At 47.4% G+C, this 24,650-nt stretch overlaps 1 protein-coding gene across 3 annotated transcripts in view; it reads right to left on the reverse strand.

Moving 5' to 3' along the window:
* LTK (leukocyte receptor tyrosine kinase) overlaps positions 1-24,650 on the reverse strand; it is a 334,656-nt gene that overhangs the window by 16,312 nt on the left and 293,694 nt on the right. For all 3 annotated transcript variants that reach the window (XM_068254290.1, XM_068254289.1, XM_068254288.1), the window contains 3 exons: positions 19,145-19,235; positions 3,029-3,093; positions 1,499-1,628 (listed from right to left, as the gene is read on the reverse strand). In XM_068254290.1, coding sequence (XP_068110391.1) covers positions 1,499-1,628; positions 3,029-3,093; positions 19,145-19,235 — 286 coding nt within the window. The remainder of the gene's footprint in view (positions 1-1,498; positions 1,629-3,028; positions 3,094-19,144; positions 19,236-24,650) is intronic.

Raw genomic sequence — 24,650 nt, forward strand, 5'->3', positions numbered from 1 at the left:
CAAAAGATTATTTTTACTGACAAAAATTCCCCACTAAATGCACATAAGAGACAGCTTTTCCCCATGTAAATGCACATAACAAGAGACTGCTTTTCACCAGCAAATGCACATAACGAGAGACTGCTTTTCACCAGCAAATGCACATAATGACAAACAGCCCCGGGATAGGTAGCCAGGGGGTATATGTGCCCGGGATAGGTAGCCAGGGGGTATATGTGCCCGGGATAGGTAGCCAGGGGGTATATGTGCCCGGGATAGGTAGCCAGGGGGTATATGTGCCCGGGATAGGTAGCCAGGGGGTATATGTGCCCGGGATAGGTAGCCAGGGGGTATATGTGCCCGGGATAGGTAGCCAGGGGGTATATGTGCCCGGGATAGGTAGCCAGGGGGTATATGTGCCCAGGATAGGTAGCCAGGGGGTATATGTGCCCGGGATAGGTAGCCAGGGGGTATATGTGCCCAGGATAGGTAGCCAGGGGGTATATGTGCCCAGGATAGGTAGCCAGGGGGTATATGTGCCCAGGATAGGTAGCCAGGGGGTATATGTGCCCAGGATAGGTAGCCAGGGGGTATATGTGCCCAGGATAGGTAGCCAGGGGGTATATGTGCCCAGGATAGGTAGCCAGGGGGTATATGTGCCCAGGATAGGTAGCCAGGGGGTATTATGTGCCCAGGATAGGTAGCCAGGGGGTAATATGTGCCCATGATAGGTAGCCAGGGGGTATTATGTGCCCAGGATAGGTAGCCAGGGGGTAATATGTGCCCAGGATAGGTAGCCAGGGGGTAATATGTGCCCAGGATAGGTAGCCAGGGGGTAATATGTGCCCAGGATAGGTAGCCAGGGGGTAATATGTGCCCAGGATAGGTAGCCAGGGGGTAATATGTGCCCAGGATAGGTAGCCAGGGGGTAATATGTGCCCAGGATAGGTAGCCAGGGGGTAATATGTGCCCAGGATAGGTAGCCAGGGGGTAATATGTGCCCAGGATAGGTAGCCAGAGGGTAATATGTGCCCAGGATAGGTAGCCAGAGGGTAATATGTGCCCAGGATAGGTAGCCAGGGGGTAATATGTGCCCAGGATAGGTAGCCGGGGGTATAGGGCCGGAGGAAGGACAGAAGGAAGTCAGTGCGTACTCACAACCCATAGGCGATTGTGTCAGCAGAAGGTAGTCAGTGTGTTCTCACCTCCCATAGACCATTGTGTCAGCAGAAGGACAGAAGGGAGTCAGTGTGCACTCACCACCCATGGGTGATTGTGCCGCAGGAAGGACAGAAGGAAGTCAGTGTGTACTCACCTCCTATGGGCGATTGTGTCGGCAGAAGGAAGTCATAGTGTATTTACCACCCATGGGCGACTGTGTCAGCAGAAGGAAGTCAGTGTGTACTCCCCACCCATGAGCGATTGTGCCGGAGGAAGGACAGAAGGAAGTCAGTGTGTACTCCCCACCCATGAGCGATTGTGCCGGAGGAAGGACAGGAGGAAGTCAGTGTGTACTCACCACCCATGGGCGATTGTGCCGGAGGAAGGACTTCATATCTCCACCAGACATAAGCTCCAGCAAGATGAAGCGTGGAAGGGTCTGCAGGCTGACTCCGATACAACGCACTATATTCTGATGACTGAACTTACTGTGTACAGGAAACACAGAACAGAGGAAAAAATAATAGTTTTCTTCTAAAGATAAAATACTGATTTAGAATATTACATGTGAATGCATTTTATTTGCATCTACAGCATGGCTGTTAAAGGACTTACGAGGCCAGTTTAAAAAAAAAAAAAAAAAAGTTAGATACCTGCATCCGTTTGTAAGGCACGCAGGACGGCGTCCGCACCCTCCGTGCCGTTTCGCCGGGTCCCCGCCACTCAGTAGACCCCCGAACCGCCCCCGACGCACTGCCCGGGTCGGGCTCTCCAGCCTGCAGAAAGATGGCCGCCGGAGCTGGCCGCAGCTGCGCAGTCCACATAGCCGCGAGTGCTCTAGGGCCACCCCCCCGATCCACGTTTCCTGTAGCGTGGATCGGGGGGTTGGCCTTAGAGCTGCGCAGCCGCACTCGCGGCTATGCGGACTGCGCAGCCGCGGCCAGCTCCGGCGGCCATCTTTCTGCAGGCTGGAGAGCCCGACCCGGGCAGTGCGGTTGGGGGCGGTTTGGGGGGGGGGCTACTGAGCGGCGGGGACCCAGCGAAACGGCACGGAGGACGCGGGCGGCATCCTCCGTGCCTTACAAATGGATGCAGGTATCTAACTTTTTTTTTTTTTTTTTAAACTGGCCTCTTAAGTCCTTTAAAACTGAATATTAGCATTTAATTGATCAACTCTACGAATCGATGTTAAACGGCTCTACAGAGATCATTTGAAGAACTCAGCTGTGCAGTGCAATATTATGAACAGATTATGTAGGTAAACTCTCATACTACATGGAGGTGGTAAAATTGGTCAATGATTGGCCAATGAAAATTTGATGTGTGTACCAGGCTGTAGGCCTTTTTTCCACAGGCAGCTGAAGGCGGTGAATTCCTTGGTGCAGAATCTGGTGTTACTGTGGTCATCCGTCTCTGACTCAAGACAGATGCCGCCAGCGGTAAGCGTGGGTTATCCCAAGGTGCAGAGTCTCTTTTTTGCACACAACACCCAACTGTTGCCACAAAATCAGGGGCACGTGTGTGTGAGTGCGATGAGACGTGCAGACGCCCAGCAGGACCAGCTGGACAGTAACAAGCATGTACACAAACACAACAAAAAGCCCACTTCATCCATACCAGAAATGCCTGGTAGTTAGCGAGAAGGCAGCCAGCAAGTATATTTCCTCTGTTCTCACTAACCCATTATGTAAAATGGGTCCATGGTGGTCCTTGGCAGGTTTTGGAATGCCGTATCAACTGTTATGCATAGAGTGGCCCAACGTAAAACTTGCACAATTGTTTCGGGGCCTTTAGCTCCTTAGCTAAATCACTGATGGTTAGTTGACGCTACCAGATGCATGAGTATCGATTAATTAGGACTCTATTGTATGTTCATGTAGAAAATTACCTGATTATAAGAGCTTCCATAAGAAAATCCATTTCATCCTGTTCTGAGCAAATTTCTGGCAGAGTCTGTTAAAAAGGAAGAAACATTGTTAAAAAGGAAGTGTGTCAACACGCTGTGCTGTGTAATATTTCGACTGTTGTGCTTATGTTAAACTTCCTTTATATTATGCACCCTGTCCTTCAGCCTCTCTCTGCACTTCCTGAAAAAAGGGATCCTCTACGGCACCGAAATTGTCATATCTTGTGTTGATACATGCATTTTGGAATACATACTCTTGCAAACAATTTATGTTGTGCTAGCAGATCTTGGACTTTTTGTACTACACTGGATGTTGCTTTGCATCTTGGCTATGCACCCAGCTACTTACGGCAAGGTGTGCCTCTTCCAACCCCTCTTCTGCAATGTCACATGTACAGGTATAATGAGGGCCTGTAATGTGCAGAGAGTACACGTGTTGCACATGGGTGTAATATTGAAATTACTCTACCATGTGAGGGTGTTAGATAGAGACAACCAGCGTAGAACAACCGTAATGTATGGAGATCTCTCTCTCCACTGCCTCTATCTCTATCGAACCTCTGTCACTCGTCCGATCTCATTCCCCCTTTCCATTCCCTCTCTTACCCCTTTCCATTACAACTGTCTCACTCTCTCTGCCAAATCTGTTTCTCTCTCCACCACCACTAACCTGTCTATCCTCTCTGCACTCCTTCCACTCAACTTCTATCTCTGTTCAATGTCTCTCTCTCCTCCTTCCCACAACATCCGCACTATGGCCTCAGTTCACTAAGCATTACACATTCGATAAGGTAAAAAACAGCTGATTTTTCTGATTACCTTGCCAAATGTCGATTCACTATACCTATTAACGCACTCAAAAGTAAAATGACCGACTAGTGAGGTAAATTATCGACTAGTGAGGTAAATTAGCGACTTGTGCGGTAAATACCTCAAGAAATGTCAAGCAGTTCACAAAGATTAAAGCATTCATTAACCACTTAAGGACCCACCCTTTACCCCCCCTTAAGGACCAGCGCTGTTTTAGCTGATCTGTGCTGGGTGGGCTCTGCAGCCCCCAGCACAGATCAGCGTGCAGGCAGAGCGACCAGATCGCCCCCCTTTTTTCCCCACTAGGGGGATGATGTGCTGGGGGGGTCTGATCGCTCCTGCCTGCCGGGTGTTGCGGGGGGGGGGGCACCTCAAAGCCCCCCTCCGCGGCGAAATCCTCCCCCTCCCTCTCCTACCTGGCCCCCCCCTGGAGATCCGGGCTGCACAGGACGCTATCCGTCCTGTGCAGCCAGTGACAGGCTGTCTCCTGTCACATGGCGGCGATCCCCGGCTGCTGATTGGCCGGGGATCGCCGATCTGCCTTACGGCGCTGCTGCGCAGCAGCGCCGTACAATGTAAACAAAGCGGATTATTTCCGCTTGTGTTTACATTTAGCCTGCGAGCCGCCATCGGCGGCCCGCAGGCTATTCACGGAGCCCCCCGCCGTGAAGCGAGGGGCTGCTTCCTAATTAATCAGCCTGCAGCTGGCGACGCAATACTGCGTCGCTGGTCCTGCAGCTGCCACTTTGCCGACGCACGGTATAAGCGTGCGGTCGGCAAGTGGTTAAATCACGTAAAAGTGTTCATTATTTATGTACAGCTCCTCTGACCAGCTGGTAACTTATAATCTATAAACTGACAGATGTAGCAGACAGCCAATAGTAAGAGCCACACAGCCCTGATTCTCATCCCATTTAATCTTATTTAAAATGGCTTTTCTGTATACCTTTAGATGTGCATATCTGAATACTGATAAACAGAAGAGCTCTCTCTAGCTAGCACACAGATGCATATCTAAAGGGATGCTGTGGATGCACTGGACAGAAAATAGAACGGCTCATGCACAGACTTGTAAGTGAAGACTGATAGCAGCTGTGGTGCAGGTCAGCCAGCAAACTGAGACTACTGAACAGGGCTTTCAGTGAATTAAAGCGGACTCAAACCAAATTTTTTTTTTAATCCAAATATTTCGTTGCACCACTCTGACACATAGAAAGATAAATAAATACTCCTTTAAGCCTATAAGGATTTAAGTGCATGCTTTTCACTCTTCTCTTTTCATAACTAGGGTTATACAGGTGGCAGCCATTACTTCTGAGCATAGTAGGAGGTTTTAGATCATGAATGTGTTTGTCATCAGCTACCCTCCCTCACAGGGGCGTCGTCTATGTGAAATCTCACACAAGCTGAGATCACCTCCCCTGTGACATCATCAGTAGCAGCCTGTGTTCTGTTTTTTTATCTCCTCCACCAGCCTGCCGGATTCTGTCCTGGCAATATGAAAGGAAGGGAGGGGTTCCTCCAATAAATGTAAAATATTGAAATACATTTTATATTTGTCATCATGCAGATGAAAAAAGGCTGCTATTTATTATTATAATTTAGAAAATAGATTTTATTTCTGAAATCTTGTATTTTTAATTTGGGCCCACTTTAAAGCATGTTTTTTTTTCTGTATATTACCGAACTTCTACCACACGTGGGAAATCTTAGTGAATTTGGGGAAAAAAAGTGTGAAGTAACGAATGTGGAATTTGTTTGACACATTAACTTTCTTGATGAAACAAATCCTACAGCTCATTCCTTCCACACTTTAAACATGCCAAGCACAATTTTGCTTGTAGAACAACAACAATAACACTAAAATAAAATAATAATAATAAGCTTCTATAAGAAATGTATGTGGCTAGAAGCGCAGAACCGTAGGATCCTTGTGCAGTTTTATATGCATCCTGCAGAGGGCATTAGTGAACTGCACTGGATCAGAGAAATGAGATATACTGTAGTATTGTGAGTCTGCATATTTTCCTGGCTTAGCTTACACTCAAATAGATCCCAACTGTCCCTCTTTCGGAGGGACAGTCCCTTTTTGGGAGCCCTGTCCCTCTGTCCCTCTTTCCCCCACATTTGTCCCTCTTTCAGGACTTTGTCCCTCTTTCAATATAAATATATATATTTCTATACTAAAAATGTGTTTGATTGATTCAACTTTATTCCCATCCTTTAAATTGATATATTACTAATTTTAAAATGTTACTATGAAGGAAAATTAACCAGGATAAAAAGGACCAGTGTGGTTTGAATTATAAAACAACATATTTTTCTTATGAAATCTTTATGGTATGCGTGACTAGGGGCATGGTGGGGCGTGGCCAGGGGTGTGGCATGGGCGTGGCTTAAGTGCCCCTTTTTCTCACCTCAAAAAGTTGGGAGGTATGCACTCAGTGTGTCTCAGTGCAGTATGCCTGGCTTAAAGGCATAACCGAGGGAAAGATAAGAAGCTTCTCATAGCTGTGGGTATACATTTTCATATAGGAAAAGACTGGGCTAAGTTCTTAAAGGAAACCAAAGACAAAATAAAAGTTTTATACATATCTGGGGCTTCCTCCAGCCCCATGCGCACAGATCGATCCCACGCCGCCATCCTCAGCCTTCTGTATAGTCGGTAACAGGTCCCGTAACTTCAGCCAGTCGCGGCCAGTCTGCGCAAGAGAAATGCGCTCTCTACGTATCTTTCCGGCAGCTTCCGGATAGTCCGGCCCAAAAAGGTCAGCATGCCAGATCTTAAAGGATACCCGAACTGACATGTGACATGATGAGATAGACATGAGTATGTACAGTGCCTAGCACACAAATACCTATGCTGTGTTCCTTCTTTTCTTTCTCTGCCTGAAAGAGTTAAATATCAGGTATGTAAGTGGCTGACTCAGTCCTGACTCAGACAGGAATTGACTACAGTGTGACCCTTACTGATAAGAAATTCCAACTATAAAACACTTTCCTAGCAGAAAATGGCTTCTGAGAGCAAGAAAGAGATAAAAAGGGGAATTTCTTATCAGTGAGGGTCACACTGTAGTCACTTCCTGTCTGAGTAAGGACTGAGTCTTACATACCTGATATTTAACTCTTTCAGGCAGAGAAAGAAAAAAAGGAATACAGCATAGTTATTTGTGTGCTAGGCACTGTACTTACACATGTCTATCTCATCATGTCACATGTCAGTTTGGGTATCCTTTAAAGAGACTCTGAAGCGAGAATAAATCTTGCTTCAGAGCTCATAGTTAGCAGGGGCATGTGTGCCCCTGCTAAACCGCCGCTATCCCGCGGCTAAACGAGGGTCCCTGACCCCCTCGAAATCCCCTCCGAGCAGTGGGGGATCTCTTCCGGATTGAGGCAGGGCTAACCGCCGCAGCCCTGCCCCACGCGCGTCTGTCAGCGCGTATCTCCGCCTCTCTACCGCCCCTTTCAGTCTTCCTTCACTGCGCCGTTGATAGACGCGACTGGAGGCAGGGCTGCAGCCGTTAGCCCTGCCTCTAGGAGCAGCAAAATCTACGACCAATTTGGGGGGGGGGTTTGGGGGTGAAGGGACCCCCGTTTAGCCGCGGGATAGCGGCGTTTTAGCAGGGGCACATGTGCCCCTGCTAACTATGAGCTCTGAAGCGAGAATTATTCTCGCTTCAGTGTCTCTTTAAAGGGATACTTGAATGAACTACAAAAAAAATCCAGTTTTAATTACCTGGGGCTTCTACCGGCCCCCTGCAGTCGACCTGTGCCCGCGCCGGTACTCTGCGATACTCCGGTTCCCCACTGTGGCTCAGTTTCGGTTTCGTCAACTGAGCCTATCGGCAGCCATTGTGACTGTGCATCCCTGGCCGCGCGCGTATTCATTTGCGCTCCTGGCACCGGGAGCATCCTGCGCAGGTGCAGTAGAGATTTTTGTGTACTGCTCCTGCGCATGACGCTCCCGGCACCCAAACGGGGACGCGCGGCCAGTGCTGCGCAGGCCCAGTGGCCAACGACAGGCTCAGTTGCCGAAAATGAGACTGAGCCACAGTGGGGAACCGGAGGATCGTGGAATACCGGCGTGGGCACAGGCCGACTGCAGGGGACCAATAGAAGCCCCAGGTAGGTAAAACTGGCCTTTTTTTTTAGTACGCTGAAGTATCCCTTTAAAGCACACCTGAAGTGCGAGAAATATCCCTCTCGCGTCTAGTGTGCGTTATAGCAGACCTGAATTCAGAACTTTTTCTCTGCTCTAAAAGATACGCAAAGCATTATAACTTTTAAAGAAAAACATTTCTTTGTTACAGCTGATACAAATCCTACAATAAATCTGTGACAGCTGACACGGGGAGAGGTCAAATAACAACTTGTGATTAGACACAGATGAGGGGGAATTAGACAGGCTAAACTCTTGAAATACATACAAGGTGCATTTCTCTATTTTCCTTCTGTCCTGTGCAAGAGTTCAGGTCCACTTTAAGACATTTATTTCCTTTAGAAGGGCTGCCAGGCAACTTTCAATCTCTTTGGCTACAGTAGTGTCTGGATCACACCCCTGAAACAAGCATCACACCCCTGAAACAAGCATGCAGCTAATCTAGTCAGACTTCAGTCCGAAACATCTGATCTGCATGCTTGTTCAAGGTCTATGCCTAAAAGTAGTAGAGACAGATGATCAGCTAGGCACTTTGCATTGTTTAAAAAGAAAAAAAAAAGTCAGCTTCCATAAAGTAAACCTGAGACGACAGCTTACAAAAGTTTTACAGACCTGGCGCTTCCTCCAGTCCCCTCCATGCCAATCGCTCCCTCGCCGCCATCCTCTGCCTCCTGGATTCTTTGGTAGATGCCCCGCTAGATTCACCAGACGCGGCATACTGCACATGCGTTGCCTGGCTGTGCATGACCCCCCGCAGTGCTCCCATCGCCGGAAGCATTCTGCGCCTGCAGCAGGAGGCGGATGACGGAGGCGAAGGAGCGATCAGCATGGAAGGGGCTGGAGGAAGCCCCAGGTATGTATAAAACGTTTGCTCCCTGTTGTCTCCAGGGCCGGTTCAAGTAACAATTGGGCCCTAGGGCAAAATTAGCCTGGGGGCCCCCAACAGACACCCCCCCAACCAAAAAGCGTCATTAGAGGCCCTTTGTTGCAGCCCAATTTCCCTCCTGGGCCCCTGAGCAGGCTACTGACCCTCCCCCAATCAACTCCCAACTTAACAGACTCTGCAGAGTCCCTGGGGAGCAACAGCTAAGATGGGGAAGGGACACCTTGGGGGCCCCTACAGGCTCTGGGGCCCTGGGGCAATTGCCCATTTTTTCTTATGGTAGCTCCGGCCCTGGTTGTCTCAGGTACATTTTAGGCACTTAGGGCTTGTTCACATTGCAAGAGCTTTTCTCTTATGTTATCCTATGTGTGTTCTCACTGGGGCGATGTGATTTTGTAAAAATCTCCCATAGCATTGCATTAGCAAGAGCTTTTCTTCTAATGTGAACAAGCCCTTAAAGCAAGTTTAATTAAACCAGTCTCAGCTTATTTACTGATCTCCACTGGAGATGCTTCTAGCAGTCTAGTTTCAAAAAGTAGAGAACAATGAAAGGTCACATTTGGTTGTTCTCTATTTCTTAAATCCTGATTGCAGCCTTTGGTTAGTTGCACTTTTACCTTTACTGTCTTAAGGGGCCCATACGCCTAACAATTTTTCCGCCGCCGGTTACTGTACAACAGGAAATCACCACATGTCCGGTCTAGTAGTCACCTGCTGCCCAATCAAATGTATATTCAGCGGACAGGAGCCACCTCACTACTCATACTGCCCAACTTTTTTGAGATAAGGAGCAGTTGACAAGTTGTGGACACACCAACTCAACTGCTTAAGGCTATAGGGAAGGGAGACTGGAAATCATATTTACTACATCATACAAGTTCATAGCCTACCCCAATTTGTTCTCATGATGAATAATAGACACAATGGTTATATTTGTTCATCTGACCTTTCTTATAATAGGCTTGTTTATTGTAAACAGGCCAGCTTAGCATCCCATGGAAAAACTTATACACAAAAGGAACCAAGATCAGTGCTATGTGACAAGCAAAGGTCATTAATGTCTCTAGATTGATTCCATTCAGAGCCGGATTAAGAGCATGCAGGGCCCCAAGCAGAGCAATAAATTTACCCCCCCCCCCCCCCCGCCACACTCTTGAAAGGATGTCTTCCAGCAGGGGCGTAACTAGAAATCACTGGGCCCCCCTGCGAATATTTGGATGGGCCCCCCCCCCCCCCCCATAGGTGCCAAATAATCGTAATGGGGCAGCGTTTCACTGTAAATTAATTGTAAAGTGGGCAGCATTTTACCAGACAATCGTAATGTGGGCCAGAAAATCGTAATGTGGGCAGAGTTCACCAGAAAATCGTAATGTGGACCTTTAGAAAATCATAATGTGGGCAGAGTTCACCAGAAAATCGTAATGTGGGCACCAGTCACCAGAAAATTGTAACGTGGACAGCATTCACCAGACAATCGTAATGTGGGCAGCGTTCACCAGACAATCGTAATGTGGGCAGCGTTCACCAGAAAATCATAATGTGGGCAGAGTTCACCAGAAAATCGTAATGTGGGCACCAGTCACCAGAAAATCGTAACGTGAGCAGCAGTCACCAGAAAATTGTAACGTGGACAGCATTCACCAGACAATTGTAATGTGGGCAGCGTTCACCAGAATATCGTAATGTGGGACAGAAAATCGCAATGTGGGCAGCAGTCACCAGAAAATCGCCATGTGGGCAGCAGTCACCAGAAAATCGCCATGTGGGCAGCAGTCACCAGAAAATCGCAATGTGGGCATCAGTCACCAGAAAATCCTAATGTGGGCAGCAGTCACCAGAATATCGTAATGTGGGCAGCAGTCACCAGAAAATCCTAATGTGGGCAGCAGTCAGTCACCAGAATATCATAATGTGGGCAGCACACACCAGAAAATCCTAATGTGGGCAGCAGTCACCAGAAAATCCTAATGTGGGCAGCAGTCACCAGAAAATCCTTATGTGGGCAGCAGTCACTAGAAAATCGCAATGTGGGCAGCAGTCACCAGAAAATCGCAATGTGGGCAACAGTCACCAGAAAATCGCAATGTGGGCAGCAGTCACCAGAAAATCCTAATGTGGGCAGCAGACACCAGAAAATCGTAATGTGGGCAGCAGACACCTGAAAATCGTAATGTGGGCAGCAGACACCTGAAAATCGTAATGTGGGCAGCAGACACCTGAAAATCGTAATGTGGGCAGCAGACACCTGAAAATCGTAATGTGGGCAGCAGGCACCTGAAAATCGTAATGTGGGCAGCAGACACCTGAAAATCGCAATGTGGGCAGCAGACACCTGAAAATCGTAATGTGGGCAGCAGACACCTGAAAATCGTAATGTGGGCAGCAGACACCAGAAAATCGCAATGTGGGCAGCAGTGACCAGAAAATCGTAATGTGGGCAGCAGACACCAGAAAATCCTAATGTGGGCAGCAGTCACCAGAAAATCGCAATGTGGGCAGCAGTGACCAGAAAATCGTAATGTGGGCAGCAGACACCAGAAAATCGCAATGTGGGCAGCAGACACCTGAAAATCGCAATGTGGGCAGCAGACACCTGAAAATCGTAATGTGGGCAGCAGACACCTGAAAATCACAATGTGGGCAGCAGACACCTGAAAATCGTAATGTGGGCAGCAGACACCTGAAAATCACAATGTGGGCAGCAGACACCTGAAAATCGTAATGTGGGCAGCAGACACCTGAAAATCGTAATGTGGGCAGCAGACACCTGAAAATCGCAATGTGGGCAGCAGTGACCAGAAAATCGTAATGTGGGCAGCAGACACCTGAAAATCGCAATGTGGGCAGCAGACACCTGAAAATCCCCCTGCAGAATTTCAGAGCGCCCCCCCCGGGGCCCGCTCGTGGCCGGTTTTTGGGGGCTGGAGGGGTGGCAGCATGAGGGGAAAGCCTTGCCCACAGTCGGCGGGGAGAGGGGAAGTTCCCCCCTCTCCCTCACCTCGGGGCTCTCCCCTCTGCGCCCCCCTCCAGCTAGTTACCGTCTGTGGGCAGCGGGCCGGGCAGCAGCGGCGGCGGGATACATACCTTCTTCCTTGCGTTCCATCGCCGCCTTCTCGCTCTAGCGGCTGACGTCACTTCCGCTTCCGGAAGTGACGTCAGCCGCTAGAGCGAGAAGGCGGCGATGGAACGCAAGGAAGAAGGTATGTATCTGCCGCTGCTGCCCGCTGCCCACAGACGGTAACTAGCTGGAGGGGAGCGCAGAGGGGAGAGCCCCGAGGTGAGGGAGAGGGGGGAACTTCCCCTCTCCCCGCCGACTGTGGGCAAGGCTTTCCCCTCATGCTGCCACCCCTCCAGCCCCCAAAAAACGGCCCCGAGCGGGCCCCAGGGGGGGGGCCGGGCCCCCCCGCGGGCGCAGGCGCTGCAGGGCCTATTGCTACGCCCCTGTCTTCCAGCATACAGCATCTCACAAAAGTGAGTGCACCGCTCACTTTTTTGTAAATATTGTATTTCATCGTTTCATGGAACAGACAACACTGAAGATATGACGCTGCCTGTAATACAATGTAAAGCAGTCAGTGTACAGCAGTGTAAGGTTATTTGCTGTGCAACAACATCAACACACAACTAATAAAGGACAACTGTAACGAAAAGTATGTGGAGGCTGCCATATTTATTTACTTTTAAGCAATACCAGTTTCCTGGCTATCCCGTTGATCCTCTGTCTCTAATATATTTAGCCATTGCCTCTGAACAAGCATGCAGCAGATCAGGTGACATTATTGTCAGACCTGACATTAGCTGCATGCATGTTTCTGGTGCGATTCAAACACTACTGCAGCCAAATAGATCAGCAGGGCTGCCAGGAAACTGGTATTGTTTAAAAGATAATAAATATGGCAGCCTCCATATTCTTCTTGCTACAGTTGTCTTTTAACCTCCTTGCCGGTTATCCCGAACTCAGTTCGGGGTAACCTGCGCAGGAGGATTTCTCAGGCCCCGCTGGGCCGATTTGCATAATTTTTTTTTGTTACAAGCAGCTAGCACTTTGCTAGCTGCTTGTAACTTCCGATCGCCGCCGCTCGCCGCCGGTCCGCCGCAACCTGCCGCGCCGAGTCGCTCCCCCCGCCCCAGACCCCTGCGCTGCCTGGCCAATCAGTGCCAGGCAGCGTTGAGGGGCGGATCGGGATTTCCTATGACGTCCCGACGTCCATGATGTCGGTGACGTCATCCCGCCACGTCGCCATGGCGACCGGGGAAGCCCTGCAGGAAATCCCGTTCTCAACGGGATTTCCTGCATACTCTGATCGCCGAAGGCGATCGGAGTGGGTTTGGGGATGCCGCCGCTCAGCGGCATCCCCCACCAAAAAAAAAAAAAAAAAACCTCCTGCGCTGCCTCCTTGTCGGAGGAACTGAACCGGCAAGGAGGTTAATGTCTAAACCACTGGCAGCAAAAGTGAGTACAGCGAGGCAGATTTAAGATCAACAACTTCATGATTGTTCACACTGAAAATGTGATGACCCCTTGTACTTCTTTATTGTTGCCTAAGCCTGTCACATGGCAAATTTGACTGTAATGTCTGGTACACACCATGCAATTTCCCATTAGATAGATGAGTTAAATCAATTATCTGAAAAGTCCGAATGGATTTCCAATCATTTTTCTGATCATTTTCCAAACACTTCTATACAAAATTGATCAGAAAAACGATCGGAAATCAGAATCGGATCACTTTCGGATCTGTCAGAAATAATCCATTTGACCTGTCTGATGGGAAATTGCATGGTGTGTACCGGGCATTCGGGTTGTGAGGATCTCGTACAGCAAGATTGGAGTTTATTCACAGCAAGTTTGTCAGTTTCGCTCATTCTCATTAGTCATACACAGGTCAATAATGCCCCAATATGTCTAGCCAATTGATCATTATTCCATTCAATTGGTTAGTGATCAACCTCTATCACAGCAAGTTTAATTCTGATAGGCTTCAGCAGAACTCTATCAAGCTTCAATCAAACTGCAAGTGCTATACTGCTTAATGCAGAGCAAAGTTATGGACCATCGATCCCCAACCACTACTGTCCTGCCCCCATACCACAGAGATTGATAAACAGCACAATATCGCTTGAAAGCCAATCGATTGGATATGTATGAGCAATAGATTACTGGAAGATTCAATTAGTGTTCAAAATCGATGTGTGCATAGCCAGCTTTAGATATTTTTTGGACAACTAGGGTGATAAAATTAAGGTCAAGTTCAGCAATGACAGGAACCAACTGTGAACATCACAAGCAGAACTCTTATCTCTATAGTAGAGCATTGCTGCAGAGATCTAATGCTGGGAATACATGGTACGTTTATTCCCGCATAATCAAGCCGCTGATGTCTCGATTGATAATTTCCGACGTGTCCAATACCCCGCCGGATCGACTCCGCGCTCGATACCGGCGGGCAGGACAAAAGAAGAAACGAGCGGAAGATAAGAAAGAGCCTGCGGGGACGATCGGGAATCGATCCGGGCGCCCGAGGGAACGAGCGGGGACGTGCCGGAATCAAGCCAGCGGCTCGATTATGTGGGAATAAACGTACCGTGTATTCCCAGCATAAAGACTGAAAGAGTTGAACAGAGACAATAAGCAGAACAGAGACAGACAATAAATCTTTATGTGCCTCTTATGTGGGAAATAAAATTAAGGCTAATAAGTTCAGCAAAGACCGGAACTAAATGTAAACATTACGCACAGAAGTCATAGGCTTTTGAACAAATGATGATGCTACTATGAAAAAAAGTTTAACTACAGATGTTTTTGCCACATCAAATTTCTCTAGCTAAGCTAGCAAGTGGCTCCTGTATGAAGAGATCACATTCCAGCACCCAGCCCATGTCTGACAGCTCTGATTTAAGGGGAGGGGGTTAACTCTGTGTGTGCCTGCCTGTATAACTTCTTATCTCTGTAGTTAGTAGAGAATTGCTGCAGAGATCTTGTTTTTAAAGACTGAAAGAGTTACTAAAGGACTACATGAACAGAGGCAATAAATCTTTATGGGGCCCTTTTGACCTCCTGGGGGCCCATAAGCAATTGATTAGTTTGCCTGGTTGAAGATCCGGCTCTGATTCCATTTCCTTATGTGTCCTATCCACAAATAAAGAGAGGGCTTTAAACAGCTGATACTACTGAGCGAAGTCTGAATCTTGTTTGTAATACTGGAGTCCCACGTGTAAATCCCAGCCAGGACATAATCTTTGTGTGTCCTCCCTTTGCTTTTTGTGGGAAATGAGGGGGGGGGGGTGATATTCCTCAAGACACTCCTCCCACAACTCAAGCTCAAACTGATGAGGTGAACTGGATTCCAAGGCAATTGCCCTTAGACTATACAAGTGCCCAGATATTTTTCCTGATGGATTGACCATTCAATTCGATAGTTTTATCAGATTGGGGGTGAATCTATTCTGCTCAATCGATAGAAATGAGCCGATATTTGTTCAAATCGACCACTTAACTTGATTGGGCAGGATGGAAAATATCGGTCGATCATGAAGGAATCTGCTATTGTTCACATGAGTTTGATTGACACAGAATCGATTTTTGGTTTCAGAACTTGGAGGCACAACATTGTTCAGCTTGATTGGTGAAGAAAAATAGCATAGGCTCTCGTTCCATCGCATAAGACCCTCCCCCCCCCTTGCTGAAAATACACCTTCTGTTTTCTATTCCAAGTAGAGAAAACAGAATTGGAACTCTTATATAGAACTCGAAGGCTACGTGGCTTCGGGGAGTTTTTTTCCGGCGGAACAGGTAAATTAACAGACCCGGCAGGTAAATTACCAAGTTTTATGTGACAAGAGGATAGCAGCATAAAATGAAAGTGTAATTTCGGTCTGTATAACCTCATTAATTTCTCTTCAGGAGTGACCTCTGTTTGTTTTGTATTTCAACCACCAGCCAACCGCACACCGTTTTAATACGTCCTGTCGGTCCCTCTGAACGGACCAGCAGACGTTTTAAAACGTCCTCCACCACTGCTGTGCACTGTCGGGACTGAATGATGAATGGGAAGAAATGTTCCCTGAACCAAAGATCATTGGCTTCAAGAGAAGCCAATGATCTTTCCTGTAACAACACTGTCTGTGTGATTGTTCTAAGCACACACAGTGTGTGAGGCCATCTAGTGGTAAAAAAAAAATACACACAAAATAAAAATACAGTTCACATTTTACAATACATTTGATACCTCTTTATACCTTTTTGCATTAAATAAAAATAAATAAATACCTTTCATGTACATAAAAGGATGATTTTCACATTCAGCAGTGATGCATTGTGGGAGGCATCAAATGCTCACTCCAATTTGAATAATCGCAAATACTTTCTGTTTTAAAAAGGCAAATTTTTGTTCTTCATTTCCTAAAGATTTAGACTGTTGAATTACTGCTTTTAGTTTATTTATTTATTTGTTGTATTTATAAAGCGCCAACATATTACGCAGCGCTGGACATTAATTTAGGTTACAGACAATATTTAGGGGTGACAAACAGCAATATGACAATACAGGAATACAAGAAAACCAGATCACACAGCACAGTATGAGTACAAGGTAATGCTTAGTCAGTCACTGGATGGGAGCATGGAGTTAGGCAAGTTAGGTTCACTCAAATGCATAGCATGGGTGCACAGTAATAGAGGTGCATGATCAGGTAGGACACAAAAGGAGTGAGGACCCTGCCCAAAGGCTTACAATCTAGAGGGAGAGGTATGGACACGAGAGGTAGGGGACCAGAGTTCGGCTGTGGGTTTAAAGCAATTGTGAGGGGTTGTAGGCAAGAGTGAAAAGGTGAGTTTTGAGGGCCTTCTTGAAGGTGTTGAAGGAGGGGGCTGCCCTAATGGGTGGAGGTAGGGAGTTCCATAGTGTTGGAGCGGCTCTTGAGAAGTCTTGGAGGCGTGCATGGGACTGGGTGATGCGGGGGACGGTCAGGCGAAGTTCATTGGAGGAGCGGAGTGAGCGGCTTGGTGTGTATCTCTGAGTAAGATCAGAAATGTAGGTTGGACAGGTTTTGTGGATGGATTTGTAGGTCAGACACAATATCTTGAATCTGATTCTGGACTGGATAGGAAAGCAGTGGAGGGATTCACGGAGGGGAGCCGCCCTGGTGGAGCGATGGGAGGAGTGGATAATTCTGGCAGCCGCATTCATGATGGACTGCAGTGGGGCTATTCGGGTCTTAGGGAGTCCAGACAGAAGGGCATTGCAGTAGTCGAGGCGGGAAATTATGAGGGCATGGATGAGGAGTTTGGTGGTGGCAGGGGTCAGGAAAGGGCGAATCTTACAGATGTTACGAAGGTGGAAGTTGCAGGACTTTGTGAGGTTTTGGATGTGGGGAGTGAAAGAGAGTGCGGAGTCCAGGGTGACACCCAGACAGCGGGCTTGAGAGGTAGGGTGAATAGTAGTGTGGTTAACAGTGACCTGCACATCTGGGAGGTCCAGGGATGACCGGGGTGGGAAGATCATAAATTCCGTTTTGTCTAGATTTAGTTTTAGGAACCTAGCGGACATCCAGGAGGAGATGGCAGATAGGCAGAAGGAGACCTTGTCCATGGTAGTGGTGGATATGTCAGGGGTGTGGAGATAGATTTGGGTGTCACCTGCATACAGATGATAGTTAAAACCCATGGAGAAGATAACCTTGCCAATGGAGGATGTGTATAGGGAGAACAGTAGGGGGCCAAGGACCGAGCCTTGGGGGACTCTCACTAAGAGGTGGTTGGGGGTGGACGAGGACTCATTGAAGGAGGTCGTGAAGGAGCGGTTGGAGAGGTAGGATGAAAGCCAGGTCAGGGCGAGATCGTGAATGCCCATGGATTGGAGGGACTGGAGGAGTAGGGGATGATCTACTGTATCAAAAGCTGCTGAAAGGTCAAGGAGGAGGAGAATGGTGTATTTACCTTCAGCTTTAGCTAAGGCAAGGTCATTGACCACTTTGGTGAGAGCCGTTTCGGTTGAGTGGGCAGGCCGAAATCCAGATTGCAGTGGGTCTAGTAGTGAGTTGGCATTGAGGTACTGGGTCAGGCGTTTGTGAACCAGACGCTCAAGGAGTTTTGAGGCGAAGGGGAGGAGGGAGATCGGGCGGTAGTTGGAGGGTAGCGAGGGGTCGAGGGAGGGTTTCTTGAGCAGAGGCAGTACAGTGGCCTGCTTGAAGTCTGAGGGGAAGGTGCCTGTGGATAGGGAGAGGTTAAACATGGTAGTGAGGACTGGGGCCAGATCCGTGAAGTGAGGCTGAAGTAGATCAGAAGGGATAGGGTCAAGGGGGGAGGTAGTGGTATGGGAAGTCTGCAGTAGGTGGTTGACCTTCTCAGTGGTAGTAGGAGTGAAGGAGGTGAGGGGAGGATAGGGTGGAGAAGGAGTAGGTTGTGAGCAGGTGGGAGGTGAAGATTGAAGATTGGATATTTCCTGACGGATGGAGACTATTTTGTTGGTGAAGTGGGTGGCTAAATCTGTGGCAGAGAGGGAGCAAACAGAAGGTGGGGGGGTGGGTTTAAGCAGGGAGTTGAAGGTGCTAAAAAGACGCCGGGGATTGGAAGCTTGTGCTCCGATGAGCTTGGTAAAGTATTCCTGCTTCGCATGAGCAAGGGCAGTGTGGAACTGCTGCAGGTTAGTCTTGTACTGTAGGAAATCCTGGTTTAGTCGAGTTTTCCACCATTTTCGTTCAGTGGCGCGTGTTTCCCTCTGGAGGTTGCGAGTATGGGTAGTGCGCCAGGGCTGGGGGTTAGGGGGTCGGTTGCGGCGGAATATTGGTGGAGCAGCTTTCTCTAGGGCTGATGAGAGAATTTGGTGATACTGAGCTGCAGCAAGATTAGGACAGGTTAGGGTGGGGAGAGTGGAGGATAGGCCATGGAGGGAGTCAGCAAGGACGCCAGGGTTGAGCTTGCGTAGGTCTCGCTGCCATCGACCAGGTGGGTGGGCGGGTAGTTTGGAGGTGCCTTCCGTGAGGAGGTTGAAGGCGAGAAGGTAATGGTCTGAGGGTGGAAATGGTGCAATGTCGAGGTCTGCAATGGTGGTGGATTTAGTGAATATAAGGTCGAGAGTGTGACGTGCAGTGTGAGTGGGGGCGTTGGTGTGTTGTACTAGGCCATGTGAGTTGGCTATGGTGAGTAGCCGGGTCGCAACAGAGTTCTTGGGTTCATTGATGGGTCGTGTACTGTCTGTAATGTGATGTATTGTTATGTGAATAGGTGTCATTGTGATGTACTAACCTTAATGGCAACTTGCAGAGGATTGGGGTCCCCTGAAATGCCAACCACCAGCCCTTCATAAACTTCACCGAAGGCACCATGACCAAGGGCTCTAGTGAAGAGTAGAAAAAAAAGTGAAAAAAGTTGCAGAATGTCCAGAAGCAGATACGAAACTTTCAGAGTCTGACCATCGTACGTCTTCTCACCATCCAGATATTTATATTGTGCATATAAGTATTTAATAAATAATATCAAAGTACAGTATCTCTCAGACAGGTTGCAGACCTGAAATACTTCTTTCACCTATTTGAGAGAAGGGGGCTACTTGGTTGTTTTTGTATTACGGGTGGAATCACATAGCACCATATGTCCCCTCATTTTGTTTTGGGTACATGGAGGTGAGCAAGAGTTCCTTGCCCTTAACCTTTGGGACAAGGATGTGTTGCAGAGGGAGGGAATTTCCACTGCGATTTCCAAGATACTTCTTCCTATCCCCCGACACTACTAAACTCCCCTTACACACTCTCATTGTCTGTACTTTATGTGCCCTTGTCCATGTCTTAATCTGTGTACATAGCATTTTATTGTTAAGGTGGCCATACATCAGGCGACTTGGCGGCTGATCGACCATCCAATTCGATTATTATAATCAAATTGGATGAAAATCGGTGCCGCCAAGTGCATGCCCAACCAACAAAGCGACCAATTTTGGGACGGAAATCATCTGCAGCAAGATGTTGGGCTGAAGTTGGTTAGTTGGGCATGCGGTGGTACAGCAGACGATTTCGGAACGAGCAACGAAACCCCGCCCGCTACCGCTGCAATGTATAAATGTGCCCCCCCCCAGTGTTTGCATTTATATTTATACATTACCTGTCCTTTAGCAGCCTCTGCGCGGCGTCCGTCCATCTCGCCAGGTTCTAACACACACATGACTGTTGTAACCCGGCGAGATGGATGGAAACCGCGCGGAGGCTGCTACAGGACAGGTAATGTATAAATGCACACACTGGGGGGGGGGAGGTTTGGGGGCACATTTACACATTGGTGGGCTGCGGTGGTGCGGACGTGGCGGGCTCAGACGATTTCCTGAAGATTTCATGCTGAAATCGAACGGGAATCGGCCTGTAGTATATGGGCAGAATCGACAACAGACAAATTTATCTCTAATCAGATTGGATTAGAGATAAATGTGTCTCTTTGTGGAATCTGCCCATAATCGTCAGGTCTATGGCGACCTTAACAGTGTAGCAACACCATGGACTGATGCTTGGCATTCTGCTTTAATTGCTGTAATAACATTTTTGTGAAGGAATGGAGGAGTGACATGAAGCAGAAGCTAACCATATATCAGTAACTATGGAGAGACCATAAATTGTTCCCATACCTGGAACATCTCCAAACCCCTAAAGAGAGGCAAGTCCTGAGTCTCTGCAGACTGAGTGCTCACAACTTAGAAACTGAGTCAGGACACACAGACATTCATACAAACCCACAGAGAGAAAAGACTCATTGTGACCAAAGGACCCTAAAGGATGCGGCTCATTTCCTGCTGCACTGCCCCTAATATACAGCAATAAAGCCCACTCACTTTCAGCTCCTTATAGGCAGGGCCGGCGCTACCATAGAGGCAAAGGGGGCAATTGCCCCAGGGCCCCAGAGCTTGTAGGGGCCCCCAGTGGCTACAAGAGGAAAACATTTTTTTTCAAAAAGACCTTATAGTTTTTGAGAAAATCGATTTTAAAGTTTCAAAGGAAAAAAAAATACACATTTAAAAACCTGCCGACTTTAACAGCTAATAGCAAATCCACATTAAATGCTAGCAACCCTAAATTTTCAGGATATGTTAAGGAGATCATTGGGAATAAGAGGTAAAAACATTTTTTCAAAAAGACCTTATAGTTTTTGAGAAAATTGATTTTAAAGTTTTGAAGGAAAAAAGTATACTTTTAAATGCAGTAAATGTCACTTTTAGTAGCAAACCCAATGGTAGTGTAATTTTACATGCATCAAAAGAAAGAGCAATACATTTCCTGATGGGGTTTCCAGGGGGTCCATACGCAGCTGCAGCACTTTGGCCCGGGATTGCTATACAGCCGCAATATGGCTGTATGAAGATCTCTGGCATTTTTTCCTATTTTCCCATTTTTTTTTTTATGTTTAGAGTGTGGGAATTTTTTTTTAAAAAAATTATGTGGCGTCCCCCCTCCTGAAACTTTTTAACCCCTTGTCCCCCATGTAGGCTGGGGTAGCCAGAATGTGGAGCTCCAACCGATTGGGGCTTCACACCCTGACTATACCAGCTGCAAAAAAGGTCCCTTAATACTAATTTTTGTTCCGGGGTATCTGATGGGGGCCCCCCAGGTTTATTTTGCCCCGGGGCCCCATTGTTGCTTAAACCGGCCCTGCTTATAGGGCAAGAAGAAACTACAATCTACTGCAGGGGTCTAGTCCTGGGAAAAGAGGTGAGTGTAATCACCCCAACCCCCCCCCCCCCCCCCCCCGAAAAAAAAGATATATAGATATATACAGTGGGATGCGAAAGTTTGGGCAACCTTGTTCAATAATTAGTTCTAAAGGTTTTGGAATCAATAAAATGACAACAGTGCCCAGTATATCTGGCAGGCAGACTAGTGGTCAATATCTGGCAGTGGCAAAGGCAGACTAGAGGCCAATTATCAGGCAATTTATCTGGCACTGGCAGGCAGACTAGAGGTCAATATCAGGCAATATCTGGCACTGGCAGGCAGAGTGGCAGACTACACTGTCAGTGTCACAGCAACTTGCTACCAACAAGTACAGTAGGTGCTGAGCCTGAGAAGCGAGCGAGAGCAAAGTGGCCGGGTGGTCAGCGAGAGGCTAGAGACACATTCTGTTGTGATGCAGAGTGGAGGAAGGCTGACAACATGCATGATGGAACGGCACAGAACAGGTGGAGTGACTAGGAGAACAACACCCCTGGCCTGCAAGACTGATCAATCACCGGCGCACTGTGAAGCATCGAGGACCACCGTACACAAGCTAGATTCTCGGAAGAGGTGAAGTCCGAGAACCATTCAGTGAGTGTACTGGACTTCAGTCATAGCATGTCAGAGACTGAGACCAGCATAAATGAACTCTAACCTGCTAATGTCCACAGAATGCATATCTCTATCCCTCCCCCAGGACTCAACCCCTTTCATTTCTCCCCATCCTTCCTTTGCTTTGGCAATGTGTGTAGAACTTCTTTAACCAGTTGAGATTCTATGATGTCTACTTTCTGCATTCACCCCCATTTTTTCCCTGTAAAATGCCACCAAAAATTAAACAATTAGTGGAAACAAATTACACCCAAACAAAAAGCCTAGATACACAAAAGGGGAGGAGGCGCCCCAATGTGGTATGCAATGGGTAAACGTGGCTATTAAAACGGTCTTACCTCAGGTAAGAAGTTTAAAGATAATAATTTATTGGACACAGAAAAAGCGCGTTTCCCGGGACCTGCCTGCTTCCTCAGATCTACAGTACAGTGTCTTATGTAGCTGCACACATGGACTGGGAGCGCCAGTGTCCAATAAAACTCTTTAAACCTCCTAACTCAGGTAAGACTGTTTCATTACCCTGGTTTAGCCATTACATACTACACTGAGGCGTCTCCTCCTCCCATTTTGTGTACAGTTTTCCCCTCCCCACAGGGGTGTCCCTTGAGATAATTATCTAGTGGTATTTTTTTCTGGAGTGCGACCCAACCTATCCTGAAGAGGATACTCTATACGTGTGGAGCTGGATACTCCACCTGCCAAACCTAAACTCAGGTTTGTAAGTAGTATCTGTTTCACACATTATTTCATTGCCTGGAAATACTACACTATCTAGCACTCCTGATGTTTTCTGTTTCCTTTTTCCTCTCCTGGTTCCTGAAGTTCGTCACCCGAACTTCATTGACCGGATACCCCTCACCATAAAAAAAAACAATCTATGTCTCACTTTGATGGGCTAAGTAATACAAAAGTTATAGTTGTATCGATAGAAACACTGCTGAAATGCCAACATTGTCAGGAATCTTAAAGAGAAACCGTAACCAAGAATTGAACATCCCAATCAGTGGCTGATACCCCCTTTCCAATCAGAAATCTTTTCCTTTTCACAAACGGATCATCAGGGGGCTCTGTATGGCTGATATTGTGGTGAAACCCCTCCCACAGTGTGATGTCAGGACCATGGTTCTGACATCACACTGTGAGAGACTTGTTGCATTTTGGGAGCTGTTTCCAACTGCCCAAAAAAAGCAAGCAGCATCTCCTTCCACTGACATCACCTACCAGCAGTAAAAATGTCTCCATGTGATAAATGTGAGAATGTAAATCAGGGAGAGGAAAGATTTTACAATGGGCAAACACTGACTAAATCGTTTATACATCATTATTGTAAAAATGAAGCACTTTTTTTTACTACATTATTTTCACTGGAGTTCCTCTTTAAAAGTAGATACTGACCTCAGGAGTGGTTACCCTCTGGATCCTGGAAAGGATATCCCCATCCTCCTCCATTGGCTCGATCCAGTACTGAAATCCCTGAAGCGTGGCAACCAGGGGCGTTTCTAGGGTCCTTGGAGATCGGGGGCACCTGTGGGCACCGCGGCAAAAATGGGCATGGCCATGAGGTGAGTGGGCGTGGCCATGGGTGGGGCCAAATGTACATGGACTTAGCAGCGGTGTAAGCTACAGATAATGGGCCTGCCCATCGAAATATTGGATGGAGCCCCCTGTCCTTTATTTGGATAATTTACAATCAGTATAGGCATAGATCAAAGATGTATACGCACATACAATTTTGATTGGTCAATCACTGACCCCCAATTTTACCACCCCCATGCAGTAAGTGGGCCAACAGACAATGAATTTTATGAACAGAGCTAAAATTGGCTAATCAAAATTGTATGTGTGTACCAGCCTTTACAGCTAATACTGTACATACTGAAAGTAGCAGGGATCAGCATACAATATAGCTGGTTTACAATCAATAAAGGCACAGAGTAACACCTTACACTGTACACACTGGAGGTAAATCAGCACACAGTGCAGGCACTAGAGAACAGCGTATACTGTACATACTGTAGGCAGCAGAATTCAGCACACTGCAGCTAGCGTGCCAAAAAAATGAGGATCACGTTGTGCGGCGTGCTTATCGCGCCGCACCGAAAAATGGGTGGGCCATGGACCAGAATATAGGTGTGGTAACGGGTGGAGACAAATTTACATGAACCTAGCAATGGTGGGACATTAAATTATGATAGAGGTGGCGAACCTTTTGGAGGCCGAGTGCCCAAACTGCAACCCAAAAGTCACTTATCTATCGCAAAGTGGCAACAGCAATTTAAACTAAATACTGTACAAACGTTTTAATACATGAACATTATGGAAAATCCAAGTTGAAAATAAACTGTGAAGATAAACAATTTCATCCATCCTACTCCTGAAAAATGTATTCAATTTTTTAGAACCTCCCAGTTTTATTGTCTGTTTTAAAACGCTAAAAAAGTAGGTTT

The sequence above is a fragment of the Hyperolius riggenbachi genome, chromosome 9 (assembly GCF_040937935.1).
Source record: "Hyperolius riggenbachi isolate aHypRig1 chromosome 9, aHypRig1.pri, whole genome shotgun sequence".
Lineage (NCBI taxonomy): Eukaryota > Metazoa > Chordata > Amphibia > Anura > Hyperoliidae > Hyperolius > Hyperolius riggenbachi.